At 46.0% G+C, this 20,676-nt stretch overlaps 1 protein-coding gene across 1 annotated transcript in view; it reads left to right on the forward strand.

The window, feature by feature from the left end:
- LOC118309866 (receptor-type tyrosine-protein phosphatase gamma-like) overlaps positions 1 to 17,433 on the forward strand; it is a 330,931-nt gene extending 313,498 nt beyond the window's left edge. The window contains exons 15-29 of the mRNA XM_035632434.2: positions 551 to 642; positions 3,856 to 3,952; positions 5,024 to 5,106; positions 5,264 to 5,398; positions 5,504 to 5,638; positions 5,794 to 5,969; positions 6,831 to 6,966; positions 8,153 to 8,299; positions 9,424 to 9,517; positions 10,528 to 10,604; positions 11,013 to 11,141; positions 11,485 to 11,631; positions 12,311 to 12,453; positions 14,334 to 14,469; positions 14,737 to 17,433. Coding sequence (XP_035488327.1) covers positions 551 to 642; positions 3,856 to 3,952; positions 5,024 to 5,106; positions 5,264 to 5,398; positions 5,504 to 5,638; positions 5,794 to 5,969; positions 6,831 to 6,966; positions 8,153 to 8,299; positions 9,424 to 9,517; positions 10,528 to 10,604; positions 11,013 to 11,141; positions 11,485 to 11,631; positions 12,311 to 12,453; positions 14,334 to 14,469; positions 14,737 to 14,877 — 1,868 coding nt within the window. The 3' untranslated portion in view covers positions 14,878 to 17,433. The remainder of the gene's footprint in view (positions 1 to 550; positions 643 to 3,855; positions 3,953 to 5,023; positions 5,107 to 5,263; positions 5,399 to 5,503; positions 5,639 to 5,793; positions 5,970 to 6,830; positions 6,967 to 8,152; positions 8,300 to 9,423; positions 9,518 to 10,527; positions 10,605 to 11,012; positions 11,142 to 11,484; positions 11,632 to 12,310; positions 12,454 to 14,333; positions 14,470 to 14,736) is intronic.
- Positions 17,434 to 20,676: the final 3,243 nt, after the last annotated feature.

Consider the following 20,676-nt stretch of genomic DNA (forward strand, 5'->3'; position numbering starts at 1 on the left):
AGTCAGGCATCGCGATGCGTACGTGGCCCCCGCATCGTGGCTGAGTGTCCTTTTTTAGAGCGTTAAACATAATAAAATCAAAAAGGGAGTTCATATATAACTGACTGCTTAGATTCATTGATAAAAACGTAGCCATGATGTGCAGTAATATCAAAAATGGAGGATGCGTCGCATTGTGATGCATTCTGATATCGAATCGAATCGTGAGACCATTGAAGATACACACCCCTAATATTTAGGAGACGGATATTGGCCTTGGCGTGGGTATGAATGCCATTCATTTTTATTGGAGGGGGAGAAGAACACTGGGGGAAGAAGTATTGTCGTGAAAATATTACATTTCTTTTAAACCACCGAAATCAGTTACTCAATTAATCGGAGAGAAATAGAAGGTGATTTGTGCACTCCACCTTTATTTGTCAAGGACAGGCTGCACCATTTCTGCAATTTGCAGATATGTACAGAGTGCGTTGCCCTGTACCAGCATTTGCTCTGGGGGCGAGTTACCGTGACTACAAAACTGTGTTAAACCTGGACTCGTCTCTTGCAGATGACATGGACGCCATCCCAGTCAACCGGTTCATCAAACACGTCTCGGACCTCTACTCGAATAACCAACGTGGGTTCTCTGAAGATTTTGAGGTGAGTAGTAAAGTCTTGTACATTGCACACCGAACAGGATAATGTAACTATGCTGGGATTCTATTTTTCTTTTCTTTTCGGGGCGTTCACTTGGAGGCATCAGATACAACTTGTGAACACAACATTATTAGAATTTAAGTTGATATCGCAGTTGCTAATTCCTGAGGAATCAGCTCATTCCAATATTCCCTTGCATCTAGCACTGTTCAATGTCCCACTGTACTCTCTGACTCTCTCCGCTTGTTGATGCCGAGCAGGTAGTACGCAATGGGTTTATCTGGTATCTGGTATCTCTTTCTGTCTGTCACACGGTCCAGAGAACAGCAGAAGAACATTCAGCATCTCAAGCCCTCATCTGTTTCAGACTACATCAGTCTTAGCAGGCTACCAGTCAGCTCAGTCATTGTTCTCATCCCCACTGTAGTTTTTCAAGCTATAACTAGTGTATTATTCACAGTACATGAGTACGCACTCATGGAACAAATGTAGCTGCGCACTAAAAAGATATAATTTAGTCATTTTTTCTGCAGGTTTCCCCCCTGTGTCTTTAATCTTGCATGGGGAGAAAATATGTGCTCTCTCCAGTCTGAATACACTCTCATTGTCAAATAAGTATTGAAAGTAGGAATAATGGGAGATAGTGAAGACAAAAGGCTGCACAGTGAATGATTAGGGTTATTGCAGTGAAAAGAAGAGGGAAGTTTCATTGATGGGTAATTTCATTTAGTAACAACCCGTGCATGCTTCATCACACCACAAAGCTCTCTCTGCCTTTGTTAACGGTCACAACATCTCACTCCTTTCTCTCTTTCTCACTTGTCATTTCCTGCTTTCATACTACAGTCCCTCTGCATTCCTTGAACATGCTCTCCCTGTGAGAAAAGTGTGTGTTGAGCAGGGACCCCTGCTAATGGAAGGGAAATACAACGTGCTCAGTCTAAATACACCCATGTTGTTGGTTGACGAATGAAAGTCCTCAATTGAAAAGGTATCTTGCCTTGTAGATATCAACCGTGTGTCTTCAACAATGTCAGCACAGTTCTTACAGATGTGCATTCTGATATGCGTCCTGTGTCAGACAGCACTCTCTCCAATGCCACCTTCAAAACTCAAAGGTTTGGAGGAATGCTTTTATGCCTCTGGTGCAGTAGATTCCACACACATAGTTTTGCTTTAGTTGGCAGAATATACTTGTTAATGACCCCTTTCTTCAAAAGACAAAGATGTTCAAGAAAAAGCGTTGGTCACTGGGGAGGCCACTGAAGTTCAGTGAGCTCACTGTAATGTGGAAGCAGTCATTAGAAGGTTTGAGAGTCGGTTTGGAGATGGTAGATGGTAAACTGTGGCCATAAAGGGATGGACATGGTCCGCAACAACATTCAGATAGACTGGGGCATTCAAGGGTAGGTAGGTTTAGGTGGGTAGGTAGGTATGTAGGTAGGGAGGTAACTGACCTGTGCAACACGACTACTAAGGTTAACAGAATGACGGAATAGAATCAAGCCCTTTTCTGCCCCAGTCCTGACACAACTGAACATAAGGGGAGGATTTATTGCCGGGCTCTTGTACAGGGTTCTCGTCTTTTGCGTACCATGATCAATCATAGCATTGACTGGTTCATATTGCAAGAGCTGGATTGCATTTGATTGACTAACGTGGTCAGACCTGAATTAATGGCATCAGACCAGGCCCCTCTTAATCACACAACTTGTCACTTTGCCGCTCTTTTTCATTTTAATATTCTTATAGCCTAACTTTGCTGATGTTTGACAATAATGCTTGTTCTTGGCTTTGATTTAAACAAGTAAAAAGTAGTTTTTTTGACTAAGTTGACAAATATTTGATGAAAAAATGACGAAAAAAGGGTAACGTAATAAGATTAAGGCATCCACACCACTACACATCTATTTAAGCTTTTTCAGACTCTCATCTCTGCAAAAGCTGCAAAACGGCGTGTTTCATGTTGTGTGTAATTTTGAGTTGAGCAAAGGAGGAAGTCAAGGTGATGAAGAGACACAAAGTTGGCAAAGAGAGAAGGTCAACAATTTGACAAAACACTGGACCACTTTTCTTTTGTTTTCTTCCCGACAGTCAACTCTGTTTCTGTTAACCACTGTAAGCCTTTTCGCCATAACCACATTCATTATCGTTCATTATTGTTTCCATGACAACAAAGGTCAATCTAAGTCCTTATTTTAACCCAAATGACCAAACCTTTACTCCATCATTGCCACGTCCGAAGAGGATTACTTCTATAGTTTCTGTGACCAGTGAAAGGATTGAACATGACAGTACCACACTGATGAATTTTGCTTTCCCACCATGTGTGAATGCATATGTGTGCGCGCAAATTGAGTGCTTGTGCGTCTTTTCAAGTTGCCATCAGCTGTTCACATCACCTGTCTGCGTGACATCCACTCCAGCCTGTAAAGCTCCAGAGGAAATGAGACTGAGGGGTCAGAGCCAAATCCAGGCCATGCTGAGCTCGCAGCCAACAGCTGTTTGCTTGGCCGGAACTCAACATTAAACACGTTGCTTATCCAAGAATTGCTTTCTGTCATTTTCAACGATTACAAGCAGGAATAAAGGAAGTATACAAAAAAAATACCTCCGGGGTTAATCCTGTACATTTCATTGTAGCTGTTACTTTTCCAACATGCTGCGCTGTGCCCTCGGGTGAAGCAAATAAATGACTTTGTCATGCTTTGAATGTAGCATATCTGAGCAAAGGAATGAAACGACGGCGGTCGCCAGAGAGGTGGAATGAAAAGGGGAAAGACAGAGAAGGAGGGCTTGAGGGAGTTGGAATCAGCCCGAGCAGGTACAACAAGGAGAGCAGCTTTTGTGCGAGAGACATAGGCAATGTAAAAGTTACAGGACACATGAACAACGAGAGTCACTGTCCGGTGAACTGTGAGAGGTCAGCACGCAGAGAGCATGAATAAATATTCTTCAAAACCTACTCTCTTATTGGCTTTTATCCACCTCCATCAATGATCTGTCAAGTGATGCATTCACACCATGTCCAGACTGATATGAGCAATCGATTGGGAAACAAGGCTGCACGTCCAAAGAATGGGTATCAGCCCCCAGAGGCTACGATGTCATCCTCTGCAGAGCATGAATCCCGCACGTTCAGTGACTGCCATGCCACAGGCTACTGACACAGTTGTGTGTGTGTGTGTGTGTGTGTGTGTGTGTGTCCCTCCCCAGGAGGTGCAGCGATTCACTGCCGACATGAAGATCACGTCGGAGCACTCCAACCACCCAGACAACAAGCACAAGAACAGATACATCAACATAGTGGCCTGTGAGTACACATCATGATGTAAACCCCTGTATACGTTCTTCATGTGGTGAACACTGTGATGTAAACTCCGATCCCGCCAAAGTGCCGCGGTGGACGTGGGGCAAGACATATTTGATACGCATTAAGACAAGCAAACAAACATGCATTTGATACACGTGTCAGTTCATGATATTTCCAACAAACACAAACTCAAACTCTGCTGGTTGCTGGGTTCCTTCTGTATTACATAGTAAACACACACACACACAAAATATTTCTTTCTGGCTACTTTCTAAACACCAGCTGTGCTAAAGAGTCAAACCAGGAACATGAATCAGAAGAACAACCAAAGCTAACACATCGTTGCGTTCAAACACTGAACTGTTCATTCATGTTTGCAGGCTACAAGTGGAGTCATTTTGATGTTGTGATTTTTTTTTTTTTTTTACAGTTTTCACTGCTGTTGGTGTCAAAGGAACCTTTCAACATTGATTATGATCAAATATATTGTTTTACAGCAAAAAAAAGTTGCTCAGAAGAGTTGCTCACTGGTTGGGAGAAAGTTCCCTGGACCAGGGCCGGCCCGAGGCATAAGCGAACTGAACGGCTGCTTAGGGCCCCCATGGCCACCAGGGGACCCCCAGCAGCAGTTCAAATGTCCCACAAGAGAGCTTGATTTTTTTTTAATGGTTTTATTATAAACATGTTATATTATGTCAATAGCAAGCATACACAATTGTAATCTTATGTTAATGGACTGGCAAGCTAGTACTGGTTTAATCAATGCCCGCTGCCTCAGTCAGAGGTCACGTTAATGCTCATGGATGCGCAATGTAAAGATAGGCACGATACAACCAAACCAGTCACTCAGTCAGTCGATGGAAAAGGCAGTTTGAAGATTAAGATAAAGGCAATGTCACAAAAAAGGACTTATCCGTCTGGTGCAGAGAAAAGATGGTGGGGGGGGGGCCCAAATCAAATTCTGCTTAGAGCCCCATATAGGCTAGGGCCGGCTCTGCCCTGGACAGTATTGTGTTGGGGTTGACCTGTTTCCGTTTTCAGTTGTTTGACCCCGCGCTGTCTCCTCCTCAGACGACCACAGCAGGGTGAAGCTGAGGCTGCTGGCGGGGAAGGAGTCCAGACACACCGGCTACATCAATGCTAACTATGTGGACGTGAGTGCTCCCACTAGGAATTGTTGAATCCAGAGAAGTGTTTTACATACTTGGACGTACAACTTTGGAATGATTTGGATTTTTTGTCGATATGATTGTTTTCTATGCCATTATATTGCCAATCCAATGCTCTCTCTCTCCACCATGCATGCATTAGGGTTACAACAAGCCCAAAGCCTACATCGCCGCCCAGGGGCCTCTGAAGTCCACCTTCGAGGACTTCTGGCGGATGGTGTGGGAACAAAATACCGGCGTCATCGTCATGATCACCAACTTAGTGGAGAAAGGGCGGGTAAGTTCTGATGCCGGCGCGGGTTCAATGTAAAATTTTTAGAGGTTGAAGGCTAAAATCTTTCATAACCTTGCCATGTAATTTGCGTGTGTGTCTGCGCCACAGAGGAAATGTGACCAGTACTGGCCGACAGAGAACAGCGAAGAGTACGGCAACATGGCGGTCACACTGAAGAGCACCAAGGTCCACGCCTGCTACACCGTTCGCCGCTTCTCGTTGCGCAACAGTAAGGTCAAAAAGGTGAGAGACGCGGGCTTCGTTCGGACCGTGGAGAGAGTTCTAGTTTCAAAATGTTTCTGGGCAACACTTCAAGCTTCTTGTGTTTCCTGTGTCTTGTGTTTGTCATTCTTCTCCAGCCTGACGAGCATCTCTTCCCTCCTCTCTCTTGTGCTCAGGGTGGGAAGGGGAACTCTAAGGCCTGGGCCCAGGGTGAACGGACAGTGCTCCAGTATCATTACACCCAGTGGCCCGACATGGGCGTCCCGGAGTACACCCTGCCCGTCCTCACCTTCGTGCGCAGGTCCTCTGCCGCCCAGATGCCTGATATGGGACCTGTGCTTGTTCACTGCAGGTGATGTCTCCGTCGTCTCTTGACTTCACTCACAGACGTATGACATGTGACAAGAGCAGTGACAAGATTCTGCTTCTATTTTTTATATATTTTAGGCAGATGTATCACGGATGAACTTGCGGCTGGGTTTTTTTTTCCACTCGATGTCAGCTTTTACTGCAGTTGCTTTAATTGCTACACTCGCGAAGCAGCATCGGTGAACCCGTCGTCACAATTGTCAACTTGTATTTCAGGACGTTTCACATTAGGGCTGGCAGGGAGTGCTCTGGTACTTGGAGGTGGTGGGGGGGTGATGTGTTGCTGTCACAGTGCCTCATCGCTATGGCTGCGGGCACACTACTCATTACTCACATTTTGCAATGGCGCACACACGCACACACACACACACACACACACACTCTCATTATGCAACGCAGCAGACAGTGACTCGCATTCACCCCGTTGCTGCCCTGCTGCTTCAGAGCAACAGCACATTTTTTAAATCCCTGAATTTGCAAGTACAGCATCGGCGTTAATTGCCCCGGTGTCCCTGTTTTCACCTTGTGGGAAACGTGGAAACTGTCCAGCGACACTTCCCCGCTGCTCATTACGCCGTCTGAGTTTCCTGCTCCGACTGCTCGGCACCGAACCGTTTTTGTTCTCAGACTAGGAAATCGTCCAAATATGGCACACGGCCCCTGTAGGGGAGTAACATATATAAATGAGCATGGACGTGTATTCCTGACCTTTGGGAACTTTGACAATGACAAAGCAAATTGCAATGTCCCTGGTTCGCGTCTGAATCTATAATTTCACTGAACGATGTCCTTTTCGGCTCCTGCTGGTCCTCAGTCGTGTGTGTTGTGTTGTGTTGTGTTGCAGTGCTGGAGTGGGTCGGACCGGGACATACATCGCCATCGACAGCATGCTGCAGCAGATCAGGGACAAGAGCGCAGTCCATGTCCTCGGCTTCCTCAAACACATACGCACCCAGCGCAACTACCTAGTCCAGACTGAGGTTTGTACGTCTGTGAGAGTTGTTGGGAAATTCTGAGAGTGTGGACAACGAAAACTTTCATGGGCATCATCGTCTCCTCTGGAGTGTTTAGCTTAGAGAGTTTGTTCTTCTGGTTGGTTCCTCATTTTAACCAAAACAGGGACATGGACCTTTGAAAATGTGCCCGAGGTTCCTGCCAATGACCATATATCGTGAATGTGTGATGCATCTCCACTTCCAATTGAGTGACATGCTGTCAATCTGTGCGTCTTACCCTGTTGGTATTTAAAAACCAAAGTTATCAGAAACATGGGCACTTGAACATGCGTCAGTGTGATGAAGAAGCTAAAATGACAGAAAAATGTATCTGACGGTGAATATTTTCAGCTTGGTGCTCGTCTCAAATGCCAACGCGAAGGGGGCGGGGTTTATGACCTATACCGCAGCCAGCCACCAGGGGGCTATCAAGATATTTTGGCTCAACTTTTGAGAGCTATCATGTCCTCCAACTGTATCTTCAGTCAGTGGTTTTTGCCATCCACGACAGTGTGTGTTCTGGCCCTCTGCTTGCCTGTCGTTCGGGGTGCGCATGAGAGCGCACAATCATTTCACTGGAATCTGGCTTTTCTTTTTACACCTTTTCCTCAGGGACCATACTCAGTGTCTCCTATGCTGCACACTGTGGTTTTGATGAGTGTATATACAGTATGCAAGAACAATAAAGGCATCAATAGACACCAACTGGTCCAGAACGCAGCCGCCCGACACATCACCCACACCAAATCCTGGCACCACATCACCCCAGTCCAAGAAAAACTTCACCGGCTTCCTGTCTCCCACCGGATGACCTTCAAAATCCTGGTCCTCCCCTTTAAAGCCCTCCACCATCATTCTCCCCCATATCTCACTGATCTCCTCTCCCGCTACCAACCCCCACGGTCCCTCAGGTCCACCTCTGCTCTCCTCTCCACCCATAAAACCAACCTCCGCAGTTTCACCTTTCTGTCGCGGCTTAAAACCCATCTCTTCTCCTCTGCCTATTTGCCTATCCTGGTTGTTTTGTTCTGTTCTGTAAAGCACTTGGAGTTCCCTGAAAAGCGCCATAAAAAACTCATGTATTATTATGATTATTAGTGTTATTAAATCGCTATGCCAGCGATTTAATAATACTCATGCCAACACTTTTTTTTTGTCTTTTGTCATCTAGGAGCAGTACATCTTCATCCACAATGCCTTGATGGAAGCCATCTTGGGGAAGGAGACAGAAATGGCAGCTGGCCAGCTTCACGGCTACTTCACCAGCATCTCGACACCGGGGCACACGGGCCGGACACGTCTGGATAAACAGTTCAAGGTGAGGGAGGGGACACGTCACCTCGCTGGTGGGCACAACTGATCAAAGCGTCATTAGTCTCAACACCAACGTAGGTGGATGAAAATGTAAACCGGTTAACCAGGACGTTATATAACCAGAATGGTACTCTGGTACGACTGCTATCAAGCCAAGTAGCCACAAAACGCAGCAGGATGTGGTGCATTGTGTTGAGCTTGTTCAGGACAGACGGGTCAGAGACGGAGAGGCCCCCGACCCAGTCGCCTGGCCAAGACAGTGGTTCTCATCAGAGCCGCTCTGGTCTTTACAAATCTACAAGTTCAACAACAAAGGGGATTGAGTCCTGACATTAGAGACCCTCCTGGTCAAACTCCGATCGTCCCACAGACCAGCCCTGCTTTCTGTTGGTTCCTGGTGTTGCGTCTCGACAACAGGGGAGTGTGCGGCTCGCGTTACTTCATCACATATGTCGCAGTCGAGTCCAAGGTCTGAAGTGGGTGGAGTGCGTTCAGAAATCAATGTGGTTCTTTGTTATGGTAATGAGGTTATGACTTAATGAGGGGGTTAGAAGTCTTTTCTTTTTCCTACATGTTCAGGATTTTCAAATGTAGAGGTGCATGTTTGTACTGGAAAGTATTTTTTTCTAATACATTTAACTAGAAAAATCACAATAGGCCATGTTACGGATGTCGCCTTCATAAGAAAATCATACAAATATTTTGATTAAAGAAAAAGTAATTCTTAATAGTTTATAGTAAAATATGTACCATTGTATCCTTAACTAAAGGTACAGTTACTAAAGTCAGGTAGTCTACATATGAAAATCATATCAGCTTCATGCATCCGTAGACACGTTTAGCTCTGCTTAGCACAAACAGCTAAGGGGAACAGCTGACCGAAACTGTCAAGGCAAGGTTTCCTCTACTCTCTGTCTTTTTACGTTTATATGGAACATATGTAGAAAATGCCTGAGCGTATGTATGGGAGCCAGCAGCAATCAAGACAACACAAACTATTTTTCCAAAAATCTCAGACCATTCATTAAAACTTCCCCGTCCGTACCAGTCGGTCAACCGCTCCCAACGTCTTCACAGTGACACTGGCTGACCCTCCCCCCCTCCTCCACTTCTTCTTTTGTGTTTCAGCTGGTGACACAGTGCAGCGCCAGATTCATGGACTGCCTCAACGCTCAGAAGGAGTGCAACAAAGAGAAAAATCGAAATTCCTCCGTGTTGCCATGTAAGTAGACTCAAGTAAAAAAAAAACAAATCTGAAATGTGAATACCTCAAGGATCGAACTGTGGGAAAGAAAAACTGCAGTACCTCAAACCCTTCTCATTATTTAATACATACATTACCTGAGTTTACAGCATCTGCATTATGGAAGAATGTCCCACAGGAAATCAGAAACACAAGTAGGCACGAGTGATTATTATAAGGTGAATTTCTTTTTAAATTTATGAATGGAAGGTTCATGACCAAGGTTCGCATCTGATAGTGACTCCCAAGTGTTGTGCAGCAGGGAGTGGCGTTCCAATGAGCGCATTGAAATCACTTTGAGCCAGCCTTGTTCTAAGTGTTGTAAGTCCACATTTTTAATGAAATACACACAAAAAAGCTGCCATCAGCCAGTCGTCATGTAATTCTTGGTCGCACTGTAAGGCCTGTGCCTGCAGCCAGTCCTTTTCAGATCCGCAATGCAGCTCCCACATCCCCGCATGCAAGTTCTTGTAGCTTTATGCGATTTACTTTTTGTGCCACATGGAATTTTTAGGGAAAACCTTTTCTTATTATTTCTCGTTAAGCCCTGCAGACCAGGTCGTCTTCAAATATAGGACACGATACCTCTTCACAACCACAATGAACACTTTGCCCATGTTACGCAAATGTTTAATTGCGGTGTTTGTTGTAAACAGTGTGTTTTAAGACTTAAAATGCAATAGTCGTAAACTAAATACAGGCAATTCAATCGCATTCCCATGAGGTTTCTGTCACTACGACACCACCTCGGCTGTTGCACAATCTGTCCACAGTCACGGGCTGCTCCGGACGCCTCTGGACCCCCGGCCAAGAATCACAAAGACCCACCTACACTCCGCCAGCAACAGCGAAACGCATGAATGAATGAATGCACACAGAGTGGACGTTCAGTGTGATTGGTCTGTTCTAATAAATGTGTAAATGTCCGTTCTTCTTCTCTCTCTCTCTCTCTCTCTCTCTCCCCCCACCCTCTGTCCATCTACCTGCAGCGGAGCGGGCGAGAGTCGGCCTCGCACCTTTGCCCGGCGTCAAAGGCAGCGATTATATCAACGCCTCTTACATCATGGTCAGTACATCCACTTCTCCTGTCAGTCATTGATCTGTCCACTGTCTGGAGGTGCCCTGACTTTTATTTCGACAGTATGGGCCGAGCTGTAGCGCATCAGAGAGCTCTGATTATGACAAGGTGAGCTGACTGAGGAGTCCTGTTGGGTGTTAGACACATTCCCATACAGATGTCAGACACAACCACAGTCCAGGGGCCAAGTGGACCCCTACTCCATGCTGCCATTAGTAATGGAAGCAAACATTTTTAAAAAAAGGCAAGTGGAGAAAACCCTGGTGACTTCACTGTGACGTGTTCCTCCTCCGCTCTTGGAACTCAAGCTCATAGCTAATAGCACCAGCTGATGCCATAGTGTGGGTTAATTCTCCCATTGAGCCCCCCCTCCCCTTTTTTTTTCTTTTTCTACAGGGGTACTACCGGAGTAATGAATTTATAATTACCCAGCATCCCCTGCCCCACACCACAAAAGACTTTTGGAGAATGATCTGGGACCACAACGCGCAAATTATTGTTATGCTGCCGGCCAACGACGGACTGGTAGGTGACACACACACACACGCACACACACACACACACACATTAATAGTTTTTATATATCCGTTAACTTCATACAATGTGCAGTAAACGAAAATAATTCAAAATTGCTACGACCAAACCAGCGTGTGTGTGTGTGTGTGTGTGTGTGTGTGTGCGCGCAAGACCTACACACGCCACTTTGTGTCAGTGTATCAGCGACCCCCCCCACACACACACATGCTTGCGCTCGTCTGACCGTGAGCAGTAAGCATCCTACGGCGACACCGTATGTTAAATAATGAACACACAGTAAAAAGTGTGTGTGTGTGTGTGTGTGTGTGTGTGTGTGTTTGCTTCCCCGCAGGCGGAGGACGAGTTTGTGTACTGGCCCAGTCGCGAGGAGGCCATGAGCTGCGGGGCGTTCACCGTCACCCTCATCAGCAACGACAGGCTCTGTCTGTCCAACGAGGAGCAGATCGGCATCCACGACTTCATCCTGGAAGCTACACAGGTGTGTGTGTGTGTGTGTGTGTGTGTGTGTGTGTCTGTGTGTGTGTGTCTGTGTGTGTGTGTGTGTGCGTGTGTGTTCATGTAATTCTAACTGGACGGGGAAAGTGAGGACATTTTTTGCCATTCCCAATACTACTTCAAATGGCATTTTGAGGGTTAAGACTTGGTTTTATAGTTGGAATCAGGTTTAGGTTACAGGGTAAGGATTGAACACACCCAAGATGCACCGAGGACTCATTTTGAGGCCTCTTTCACACCTGGAATGAACATCCATCCTGAGAGATCGGTTCTGTGTGATATGAAGTCATATCTGTTCACAAAGACCATATGATGTTGTTTTTAGCCATCTGTTGACAATGTGTGTGTGTGTGTGTGTGTGTGTGTGTGTTGACAGCAGAGTAAGCAGGAGCTGAGTGACTAAATGCAGCTTTACCGGACTTTATGGGACTGAAAATGTTTAACATGCACTGATGTATTTGTGACCACCACCACCACAATATCAACATATTGATTTCCTGGGTTGTATTTTTTTGCTGTACCGGAGACGGACGTCTGAACATACACACGCTAGTACTCTAGTTGGTGAAACACAAGTTGAATGTTACCGTTCCAGAATCAATCATAGCTCATCTAACCTCCCTCTCTCTCTCTCTCTCTCCCGCCGTCTCTCCGCCCACCAGGATGACTACGTGTTAGAGGTTCGACACTTCCAGTGCCCCAAGTGGCCGAACCCCGACGCGCCCATCAGCAGCACCTTCGAACTCATCAAGCTCATCAAAGAGGAGGCGGCCGCCCGCGACGGGCCGACCATCGTCCACGACGAGTCAGTCCCGCTATTTTGCTTCCTCCTCTATTCCGTCACGTCACATGTATGGGCTCAGCTCTGAATAGATACTGCCAGATATGATGACAGTAGAAAAGCTCACAAGACACAAGGTAACGCTGTGGAAGGTCAGAGGTTTGATCCCCTGCTCTTCATGTCCAAGTGTCCCTGGGTAAGACACCGAAGGCCAGATGAACCAGATCACTTAATTCTTTTAATGCCGTCTTAATTCCAGTCCCCTGACTCCCCCACAACAGGTAACTCAATAAACCACCCAATTAAATTTAATGAAAGTGTCTTTTGGTATTGACACACATTAGTGCTCCTGAACGACACCCCAGCAGCTCCGCTCATGTTTATTCATTAGAATAATGAAGATTGCTTGTCGCCTCCTCCAGGAGAAGAGCGACTAATTGAGCACTTGATCCGGTTGCTATGGCGCAGCCCGCTCACGGCACCGCAGAGATTGTCGGTTAGGGGCTCGTCCTAATTGACCGCGCGGCCAGGCGTGGGTTGTGCGCCCCGGCTTTCTGCCGCACTCCTGGCAGGGGCAGTAACGGGAGAGGAGGCCCCTTGCGTTGTGGAGGCGACCTGGCGTCCTCCGGCTGGGCCGTGCCGTCACGCTCAGGTGGAGGCACGGGCTGGGAACTGTTTAATCGTAGAGGCGACATTCCCGATTTGTGAGTGTCTTCGCTCACCGGCCGACCTGTTGTCGAGGAAATCTGAAAAGCGGAGCAGCAGAGGTCAACACTGAGTCCACGGAGAGAATCAACTATAGCTTGAGGATTTCATCTGCCGCAGGTTTCGATCGTGAGGGTTGGAACGAGTGAGGACTTGTCACATAGGTAAAACGCTATGAATGACAACAATTGAAAACCAATAAGGCAAAAAAGAAGTTAGAAAAAGGTGAATGATTATTTTTCATTAGCAAGGAGGAGCGAGTAAAACAGTACATAACTAGAAGGGGGCTGTGTATATATCTCGCTAAGTTAAAGAAAGAGATAGAAAGTTCTCGGATCAGCTCATGGGTTCTTTCTTGGGCCACGCCCCAACCCTCCCCAGAATTTCATTGAAATGGGTTCAGTAGTTTTGGAGTAATCCTGTAGATGTACAGCAACAGTCGTCCATAAGAAATATTTCTACATGTACTGCAACATTGGGTCCTTCATGTGGTGTCTTTCAGTCAACAAAAGCATATTTGAAGACACCACATGCCAGGGACGGACTGGGACTAAAAAAAACCTCTCCCCGATTATTGGCACGTCGGACCATGAGAATTGTCAAATTCCTCCGTTTGTTTTGATGTGCGGTATGATATGAGTTGGTGACCAGTTCTTTAAACAGGGACGAATGGTCGTGAATTAGTTGATATTGGCCGGGTTAAATGACACAATCAAAATAATTCCAATAATTAATTTGTCGTCATCAACAGAAGGGAAGATGACTGCCATTTGACACGGTTGGTTTGGAACATAAGACAGATCCGCTAACAATGACGCCAAACACAAAGGCTCTTAATTTGGGCGCTAACACACCTTCTAATGTGTCGGCGAGTGAAGTCTACACACTGCGCAGCAGAGCACTCGACAAAACGCAACGTGCAAGATTTAAAGCACCCTTCCAAATACCACCAGGGCTGACGGCCGCTGGGCGGACTTCTCCAGAATATCCAGATGGCCAGTCCGCCCCTGACACATGCTGATGATGATGTAAACCAGACAGAACGTCATATGATTCCGTCCATGGGCCCACAACGTCGTTTTAAATGTCCCTCTTCGACATTCCATGAGCCTTCCTACAGTGATGAAGAAAGTCTTCGGACGCTCTTCTGATACTATTGTGTGTGTGTGTGTGTGTGTGTGTGTGTGTGTGTTTGTCAGGTTGGGAGCGGTGTCGGCCGGCACGCTGTGCGCCCTCACCACCCTGTCCCAGCAGCTGGAGAGTGAAGGCGCCGTCGACATCTACCAGGTGGCCAAGATGATCAACCTCATGAGGCCGGGAGTCTTCACAGACATTGTGAGTCCGTTTTCACAATCCCTTAGTCGTAGGAGCAGGCGCTTTTGGTTCGAGTTGGGTTCAAGTGCATCATAATTGGTGCTACTTTACTGTATATCTTCATAGCCTTGCACGTTTACATGATATTTAATGGTTGTCTGTTCTCGATACACTGGTTGGTAATAACACAAAGTGCATGGTATGGCTGGAAGAATAACAAACATGGTGGCCATATTGTTCTGACCTGTGACCTGTGATCCTCTCTGCCGGTCTCTGATTGGTCCACAGGACCAGTACCAGTACCTATACAAAGCCCTGCTCAGCCTCATCGGCCCCACAGAGAACAGCTTGGGTCTCCTGGCCGGGGACACTAACGGGACCACGGCGTCCATGTCCGACCAGGCAGAGAGCATGGAGTCGTTGGTGTGAGAGCAGGCCCCCCCGCCCCCTCGGAGGCCCCCGGGCTGGGCCGAGCTGAGGCCGTCCTGTGGGACCCCCCCCCCACGACACCCTACGAGGTTCCCGGACCCACAGAGGTGGCACTGAACTTTGTCAGACGTCGAGGAACTTATCGCGGACGAGACTTTTTCGAGGCCTTTTTCTTGCCAGACTCTTGGTTAAAAACGAATAACCTGATTACTTTTTTACACGGATAAAAAGTTTTTGATATTTATTTTTTTTCGCCATTTTATGTCTTAACGTTTCTCCTACTGAAGGGATTGCACCTGCAACGTTTTTTGAGTTTCACGGCGGCGCTGGTGGGCAACGAGAAACACTTTTCTGTCTTTTCTTGTTTGCACTATATAATGTCAGTGTTACTGCCTATACTAAAGCTGACTCCCTTGGCTTTTCCTCACTTGAGCTCTGAATTCTTTTTTAATTTCAAATTCTTTTGACATTCCACGGCTTCGGCCCTAATTCAACCAACTGCTTCTGTGAAGGACATTGTTCTACCTGACACCGGGTCCATTTAAAGCAGCCGGCGGAGGAAGTCGCCAACTCTCGGCCTCGGTCACAAAGTGCTGGTGGACCTCAGCGCGCCGTGACCTCCTCCACCCTGCTCATCTTGCTCCCATCACCACTCGCTCATCGCAAGAACCCACATCCTCGGAGGCGACTGTCGCAGACGGGCGCGTGTTTGCTGAAAGTAATATCCTCTCCGCTTTTCCTTTCTGTCATCCTCTCCTTTTAGTGAGTCACACCCATGTTAGAATACCTTAGGTGGTGTAACAACTGCTACTGTGAACTTTTATTACTGTTATTTCTTTGTATAATTCATATTATGCTTTTTAATATATGGAAATACTGTATGTATACATATATAAATATATCCTTATCATAATAACTTTGTGATTTTCGTACATGTTCTTTGCGGCCTCCCGCCACAGGCCGATTGATTTCCCGACAGCTTACCGCTCCGGCGCTCGCGGCGGACTCCCTCAGTCCTCTACGTTCTTGTATGCTGCTAAGCCATCGAATCTCTCGCACACACAAGTGAACACACACAGGTGCCACCGGTAGACATCATCATTCGAAAACGTCTGACAAATTACAGCAGATGACGCATCCTCTTGTCATTTTCACATCATTGCTCCAGTCTCGATTTTTTCCGTCTTGACAGACGAGCCACAGAGCGAGAACACGACGACCTTTACCCACATGCTGTGTGTGTGTGTGTGTGTGTGTGTGTGTCATTATAGGGTTGAGTAATGACAACCTCTATGCAACAAATTGCTTATGTTTTGGAAATGAAACAGGGTCTCAAACAGTGTCGAGTCCAGATTCGACTGTTTTTATCTCCACGTCTTTTAACGTTCATAATGATACGTTCTAGCCTACGTGTCATGATGATGAAGACTAGCACACATGTTTAGGAATATTTCCTTCGTGGATTTGCCTCGATTATTTAATTTGGACGACTGAAGCTGGTGCTTTTCTTTAAAGCCACATCCTGTTTGTGATGCTTTATTCCTGATGAATCAAAACCGATGCGATGCGTTCTCCACCAGTCTGCCGCTTTCTAGGGTTGAAAACTGATAATTACTGAAAAATTTCCTGACTATTTTCAGAATGAGAAATATTTGATCGATTGCATGGGAGCAATTGGTCACGGATAGCGGGAGCGAATGTGACCAAGCTGCATGCACGTCCGGCGCGTGCGCTCTTCGCCGGGTCCTGTATCGGCTCCCATGCGGTGTTTTTACAGTGTGGTGGATTTCCACATCGCTCACGTGCCACAACATCAATTAACGCCAAACGAGTCCGACCCAACTTCGCGAAAAGGGAAGTCATTTCACAATTCCAACCTTTAGACTATGTCTTTAAACAAAAGATTGCCTCATCGTTCATTTCAAATGTTCTACCCAAAGGGGGTCTTCGCTTTCGACATATTTTGGTTTATTTTTCTCGCTGGAATAATGTGACAATATTATAATGGATTTGATAAGACCCATTACCCAACCCTGCTCACCAGCCGCTGTGTCTCTATTTGAGTCATTGTCGTCCAAGTCTAGGAAAAGAGCGAATCCACGAAGGTGTTAGTCTTTCCTTCACTGCGTCCCGATTTTCGCCGGCCTGGTCCGTGTGGTGGATGAAGACCCCCGCCTGCTTCTGATGGGCTAGTGCTCATTGCCTCTGTTGATTGGACTGGTGGCGTTCAGGCACGAAGAGTGATGACTGGTTAGTGTTTCAGGCTGAGAATATCAGAGTAGGGTCTCCGGGGTCTTCAGCGGAGAAGAAGAAAGGCCCGAGGGCTTCTACTGTAGAAATGAACAATTCAAAAGTAGTTGCAATTGTATTTTCTAAAACAATGGGGAGCGTAGTCTTCTTCAAACATTTAGGAAAGTAGTGCATTTGCTGGGGACTATTTTCTGTAGCGGATTAGTACAATAGGGGGACAATAGGTACAACTGAGATATTTCAGACTTAGGACACATAAACAATAGTTTAAATTGGATTTTTAGACAATAAAGCATTTAGAAGATACCATGAGTCTCATCTTTTGCATCCCGTCTGCCAAATGACACACTACCATAGTCACCATTATGGTCCAAAACATTCACCGTGTTAATAAATCTAGGGCTCAATCCAGATGGGGTTTACCTGCAGTTGTACACAGACCTGAAAACAATCAGACATATTATTATTATTATCTCTTTTCCTGACTGGACGAGCAAAGTAAGCATGTTCCGACTGCGCTGTCGTGGGACACAGGACAGGTTCCAGATCCGCGCTCGTTCCAACCTACCAAGGCCTTGTGTACAGTTTCCGCCCCCCACTCACTTCTCCCCAGACGTGTATTTTCCCGTGGTTTCGTGGCCTAACCGCTACGAAACAGTGTCTCAAATGTTTTCCTACTTTGGCTGCGGTCAACCACCTCACCGCAAAAAAGGCACTGTTCCCTCAACAAGGATGTTCTCTCTCCACAGCTGATTCCACTGACATTCTGTACCTCTGTCATCGCGCGGCGTGAAATGAACACTTGTCAAAGTGTGTGCTCGTTTTTTTCCTTTTGTCCACGCAGCACAAAAACAACACGTGTCCAATGGCAACAGAAAGGGGGTCAATACATTTTTTTAATAGACTTTTACCAAAGACTTGAAAGCTTTCCCAAGCAGAAAACAGATGTCGGTTTTCACAATGTATCTCCTTTGAGTCCCCCCTCCCCCCCAAAAACCCCATACCACCCTATATCTGCATATTTATGAGTGTATGGATGTAACAGACGTTCAGGGTGTAAGTTCACTTCACCTTTGGTTTGTGTTAATGATCTACATCATCATTTGGGATCCGAGGGATGAACCAATAGGTGACTTGAGCATGGCGGAAGAACACACGCACAACATTTCTCTTTTCTTATGATCTCGCAGTATTAGCTCCCTTTTCAAATGGGGGCCGCGTTGGAAACGTTGGTCCAACTTCAGGGGAGACGGTCTACAAAACATTTTTTGAGTTTCATGGGCATTTCTTTCATTTTGTTTTCTAATGAAATTGACACTTTGTCTAAATGCCCGGTCACGCCAGAAAGAGGCAAAGTGAAATCCATTTGTGCGACCTTCAGACGATAACGGTAAAAAACAGATTGACGTGGTTGTGGTGGCTGCTGAGATAGTTTTCGGTCCAGGCAGAACACCAGAGCCGTGGAAGCTCCCGGTTTGCAACCAGTCGCTGTTGTAACAGTGGGTTCTGGCCTTGTTTATTCTTGACCACGCGGCGGCGCAATTGACAGGAAAGTCCGACGGCGTGACACAGCGACTGCGATGGCTGCCTCCATTTTTCACCTGTCTGGATCCACCAATTAGTCTTACAGTCGCGTGTGGATTCACATTTGAATGTACTGGTCGAGTGAAATGAAGGGATTTCTGAAAGTGCCGGTGTGACCGGGCCCCTTCGCATCGCCCCCGCCGTGATTTGTGCTGCCCTTTGACCTGCACATGCGGCTGTACCGTCGATGAGAAACTGTACATATATTGTGTTGCCTCTGTAACCCCAGATCTTCTCTGGAGACTGTGTGTATGGACCGTGTCAGAGGAGAGGATTCACCTCTCCGATTTTATAAAAACGGCATCATCCCCATTTTCAGTGTTCCTCTTGATTGATCCAGATTTGCCCTTTGTTGAGTCCGCGTAACCACAGAACTCTCACCCGGTTCCCCATCCTACACACACATCCATGATCTACAATCGCAAACGTGTCCCGTCGTTCCCCGCCCATGTGAACGCCCTGTTTGTGGTGGACCCTGTGAATCCTGGGTGTGTCTTTGTGTCCGCGTCATCAGATTGCAGTTTCCAGCTTTCCCACTTCTCCATCAATGTTCAGGCAGTGATTGTGATATGACAATGTTATCCACCTTTCTTCTTTGATTTCTGCTGATTTTCCTCAGTTAGCAGCTATGATTCTGTTGTCGGCTCTCTCGTACGTCACTAGGTAACCCCCCCCCCCCCCCCCCCCCCCCCCCCCCCCATTGAACCAGTTTGGAAAGGTGGCTGTTCTTTCCTTTTTTTTAAAACGTGGAATAAGAGGGAAAAAAAGATGGATTTCTTTTTCTTATTTTCTTGTTTTGTTGAAAGCTATATCAAAGCATTCTATTATAGTGTTATTTAATATGTAAATGGTATTGCTATACATAAAATAAAATATGGGTTTTGATGTAATTTTCTGAAATGGTTTGTACGATATGTTTTTTCAAACCTTTACCGACTGTTGAGTCTGTTCTGTGGTCTGAGCAAATCTCCACTGATTTGCTGATGACAGAAACACACACACACACACACACACACACACACACACACAGATCTATAAACTAATCACCTAAGTGTTTGAAGCTTTTACAAGTGTACATTTACTACTATAACTCAAAGTAAACGTCAGTGTTCTTTTGCATGTAATTTGGTAACGTGAGTGAGCAAATAGAATTTGGAAAAATTAAATTTGACCACAAAGAGACAGATAAAATAGTGTTATATGTTAATGACACGAGCTCATCGAGACACAGTTCCATTTGGAAGTGGTGTCTGAAATGCTTGATGAAATTTCTTATGCCCTTTATAGTGGACTCGTTGTATCCCACAATGCATCATGAAAAGAAGTTTACAACAGATGGGGTGAGGTCGAAATGTCAAATTGGTTTAGGAAGTGATCAGCAGCCATGATAAGAGCTGTTTGGATTCTCTAAATGCATAGGAAAGAAGCTTCAATGCTTCCTTTCCTATCTCCTTTAGCATAGGGCACACTGGAGCTTCCTTTGAGAAAGGAAAGGAGAAATAGACGCCCCACAATTCATTGCGGCAGCGATATTTAATGTGACGCGCCGTGCAAAATGATTCAATCTGAAGAAGAGGAAGAACAAGTAGAAGAGTATGAATATGATCCAGAGAGACGCACGTCATCATGTCAGTTACTGTTACATATGAATCATTTACATCTGATGTCAAACGGTGGTAAAACACTGAAACAAGCTGATGGAGCCGCTGAGGTTTTTGTATCCATCTTTGGAAATTTGTAGTTTCACCACGACAGACGCACGTCAATAACAGATTCTCTGAGCAGCGCTGTCAGGTTTTCCTAAGTCCTCTCAGTCCTCCTTTACACCTTTCCTTGACCTCATGACGTTTTCCACTGAGGTCAAGGAATAGTAGATAGGAAGGACATTTAGACCCCACCTCATGGTCACTAACTTAGCAATATATACTGGATATATTGCTGAAAACTTAATTTGTGCCTTGTCCA

The sequence above is a fragment of the Scophthalmus maximus genome, chromosome 6 (genome assembly GCF_022379125.1).
Source record: "Scophthalmus maximus strain ysfricsl-2021 chromosome 6, ASM2237912v1, whole genome shotgun sequence".
Classification (NCBI taxonomy): domain Eukaryota; kingdom Metazoa; phylum Chordata; class Actinopteri; order Pleuronectiformes; family Scophthalmidae; genus Scophthalmus; species Scophthalmus maximus.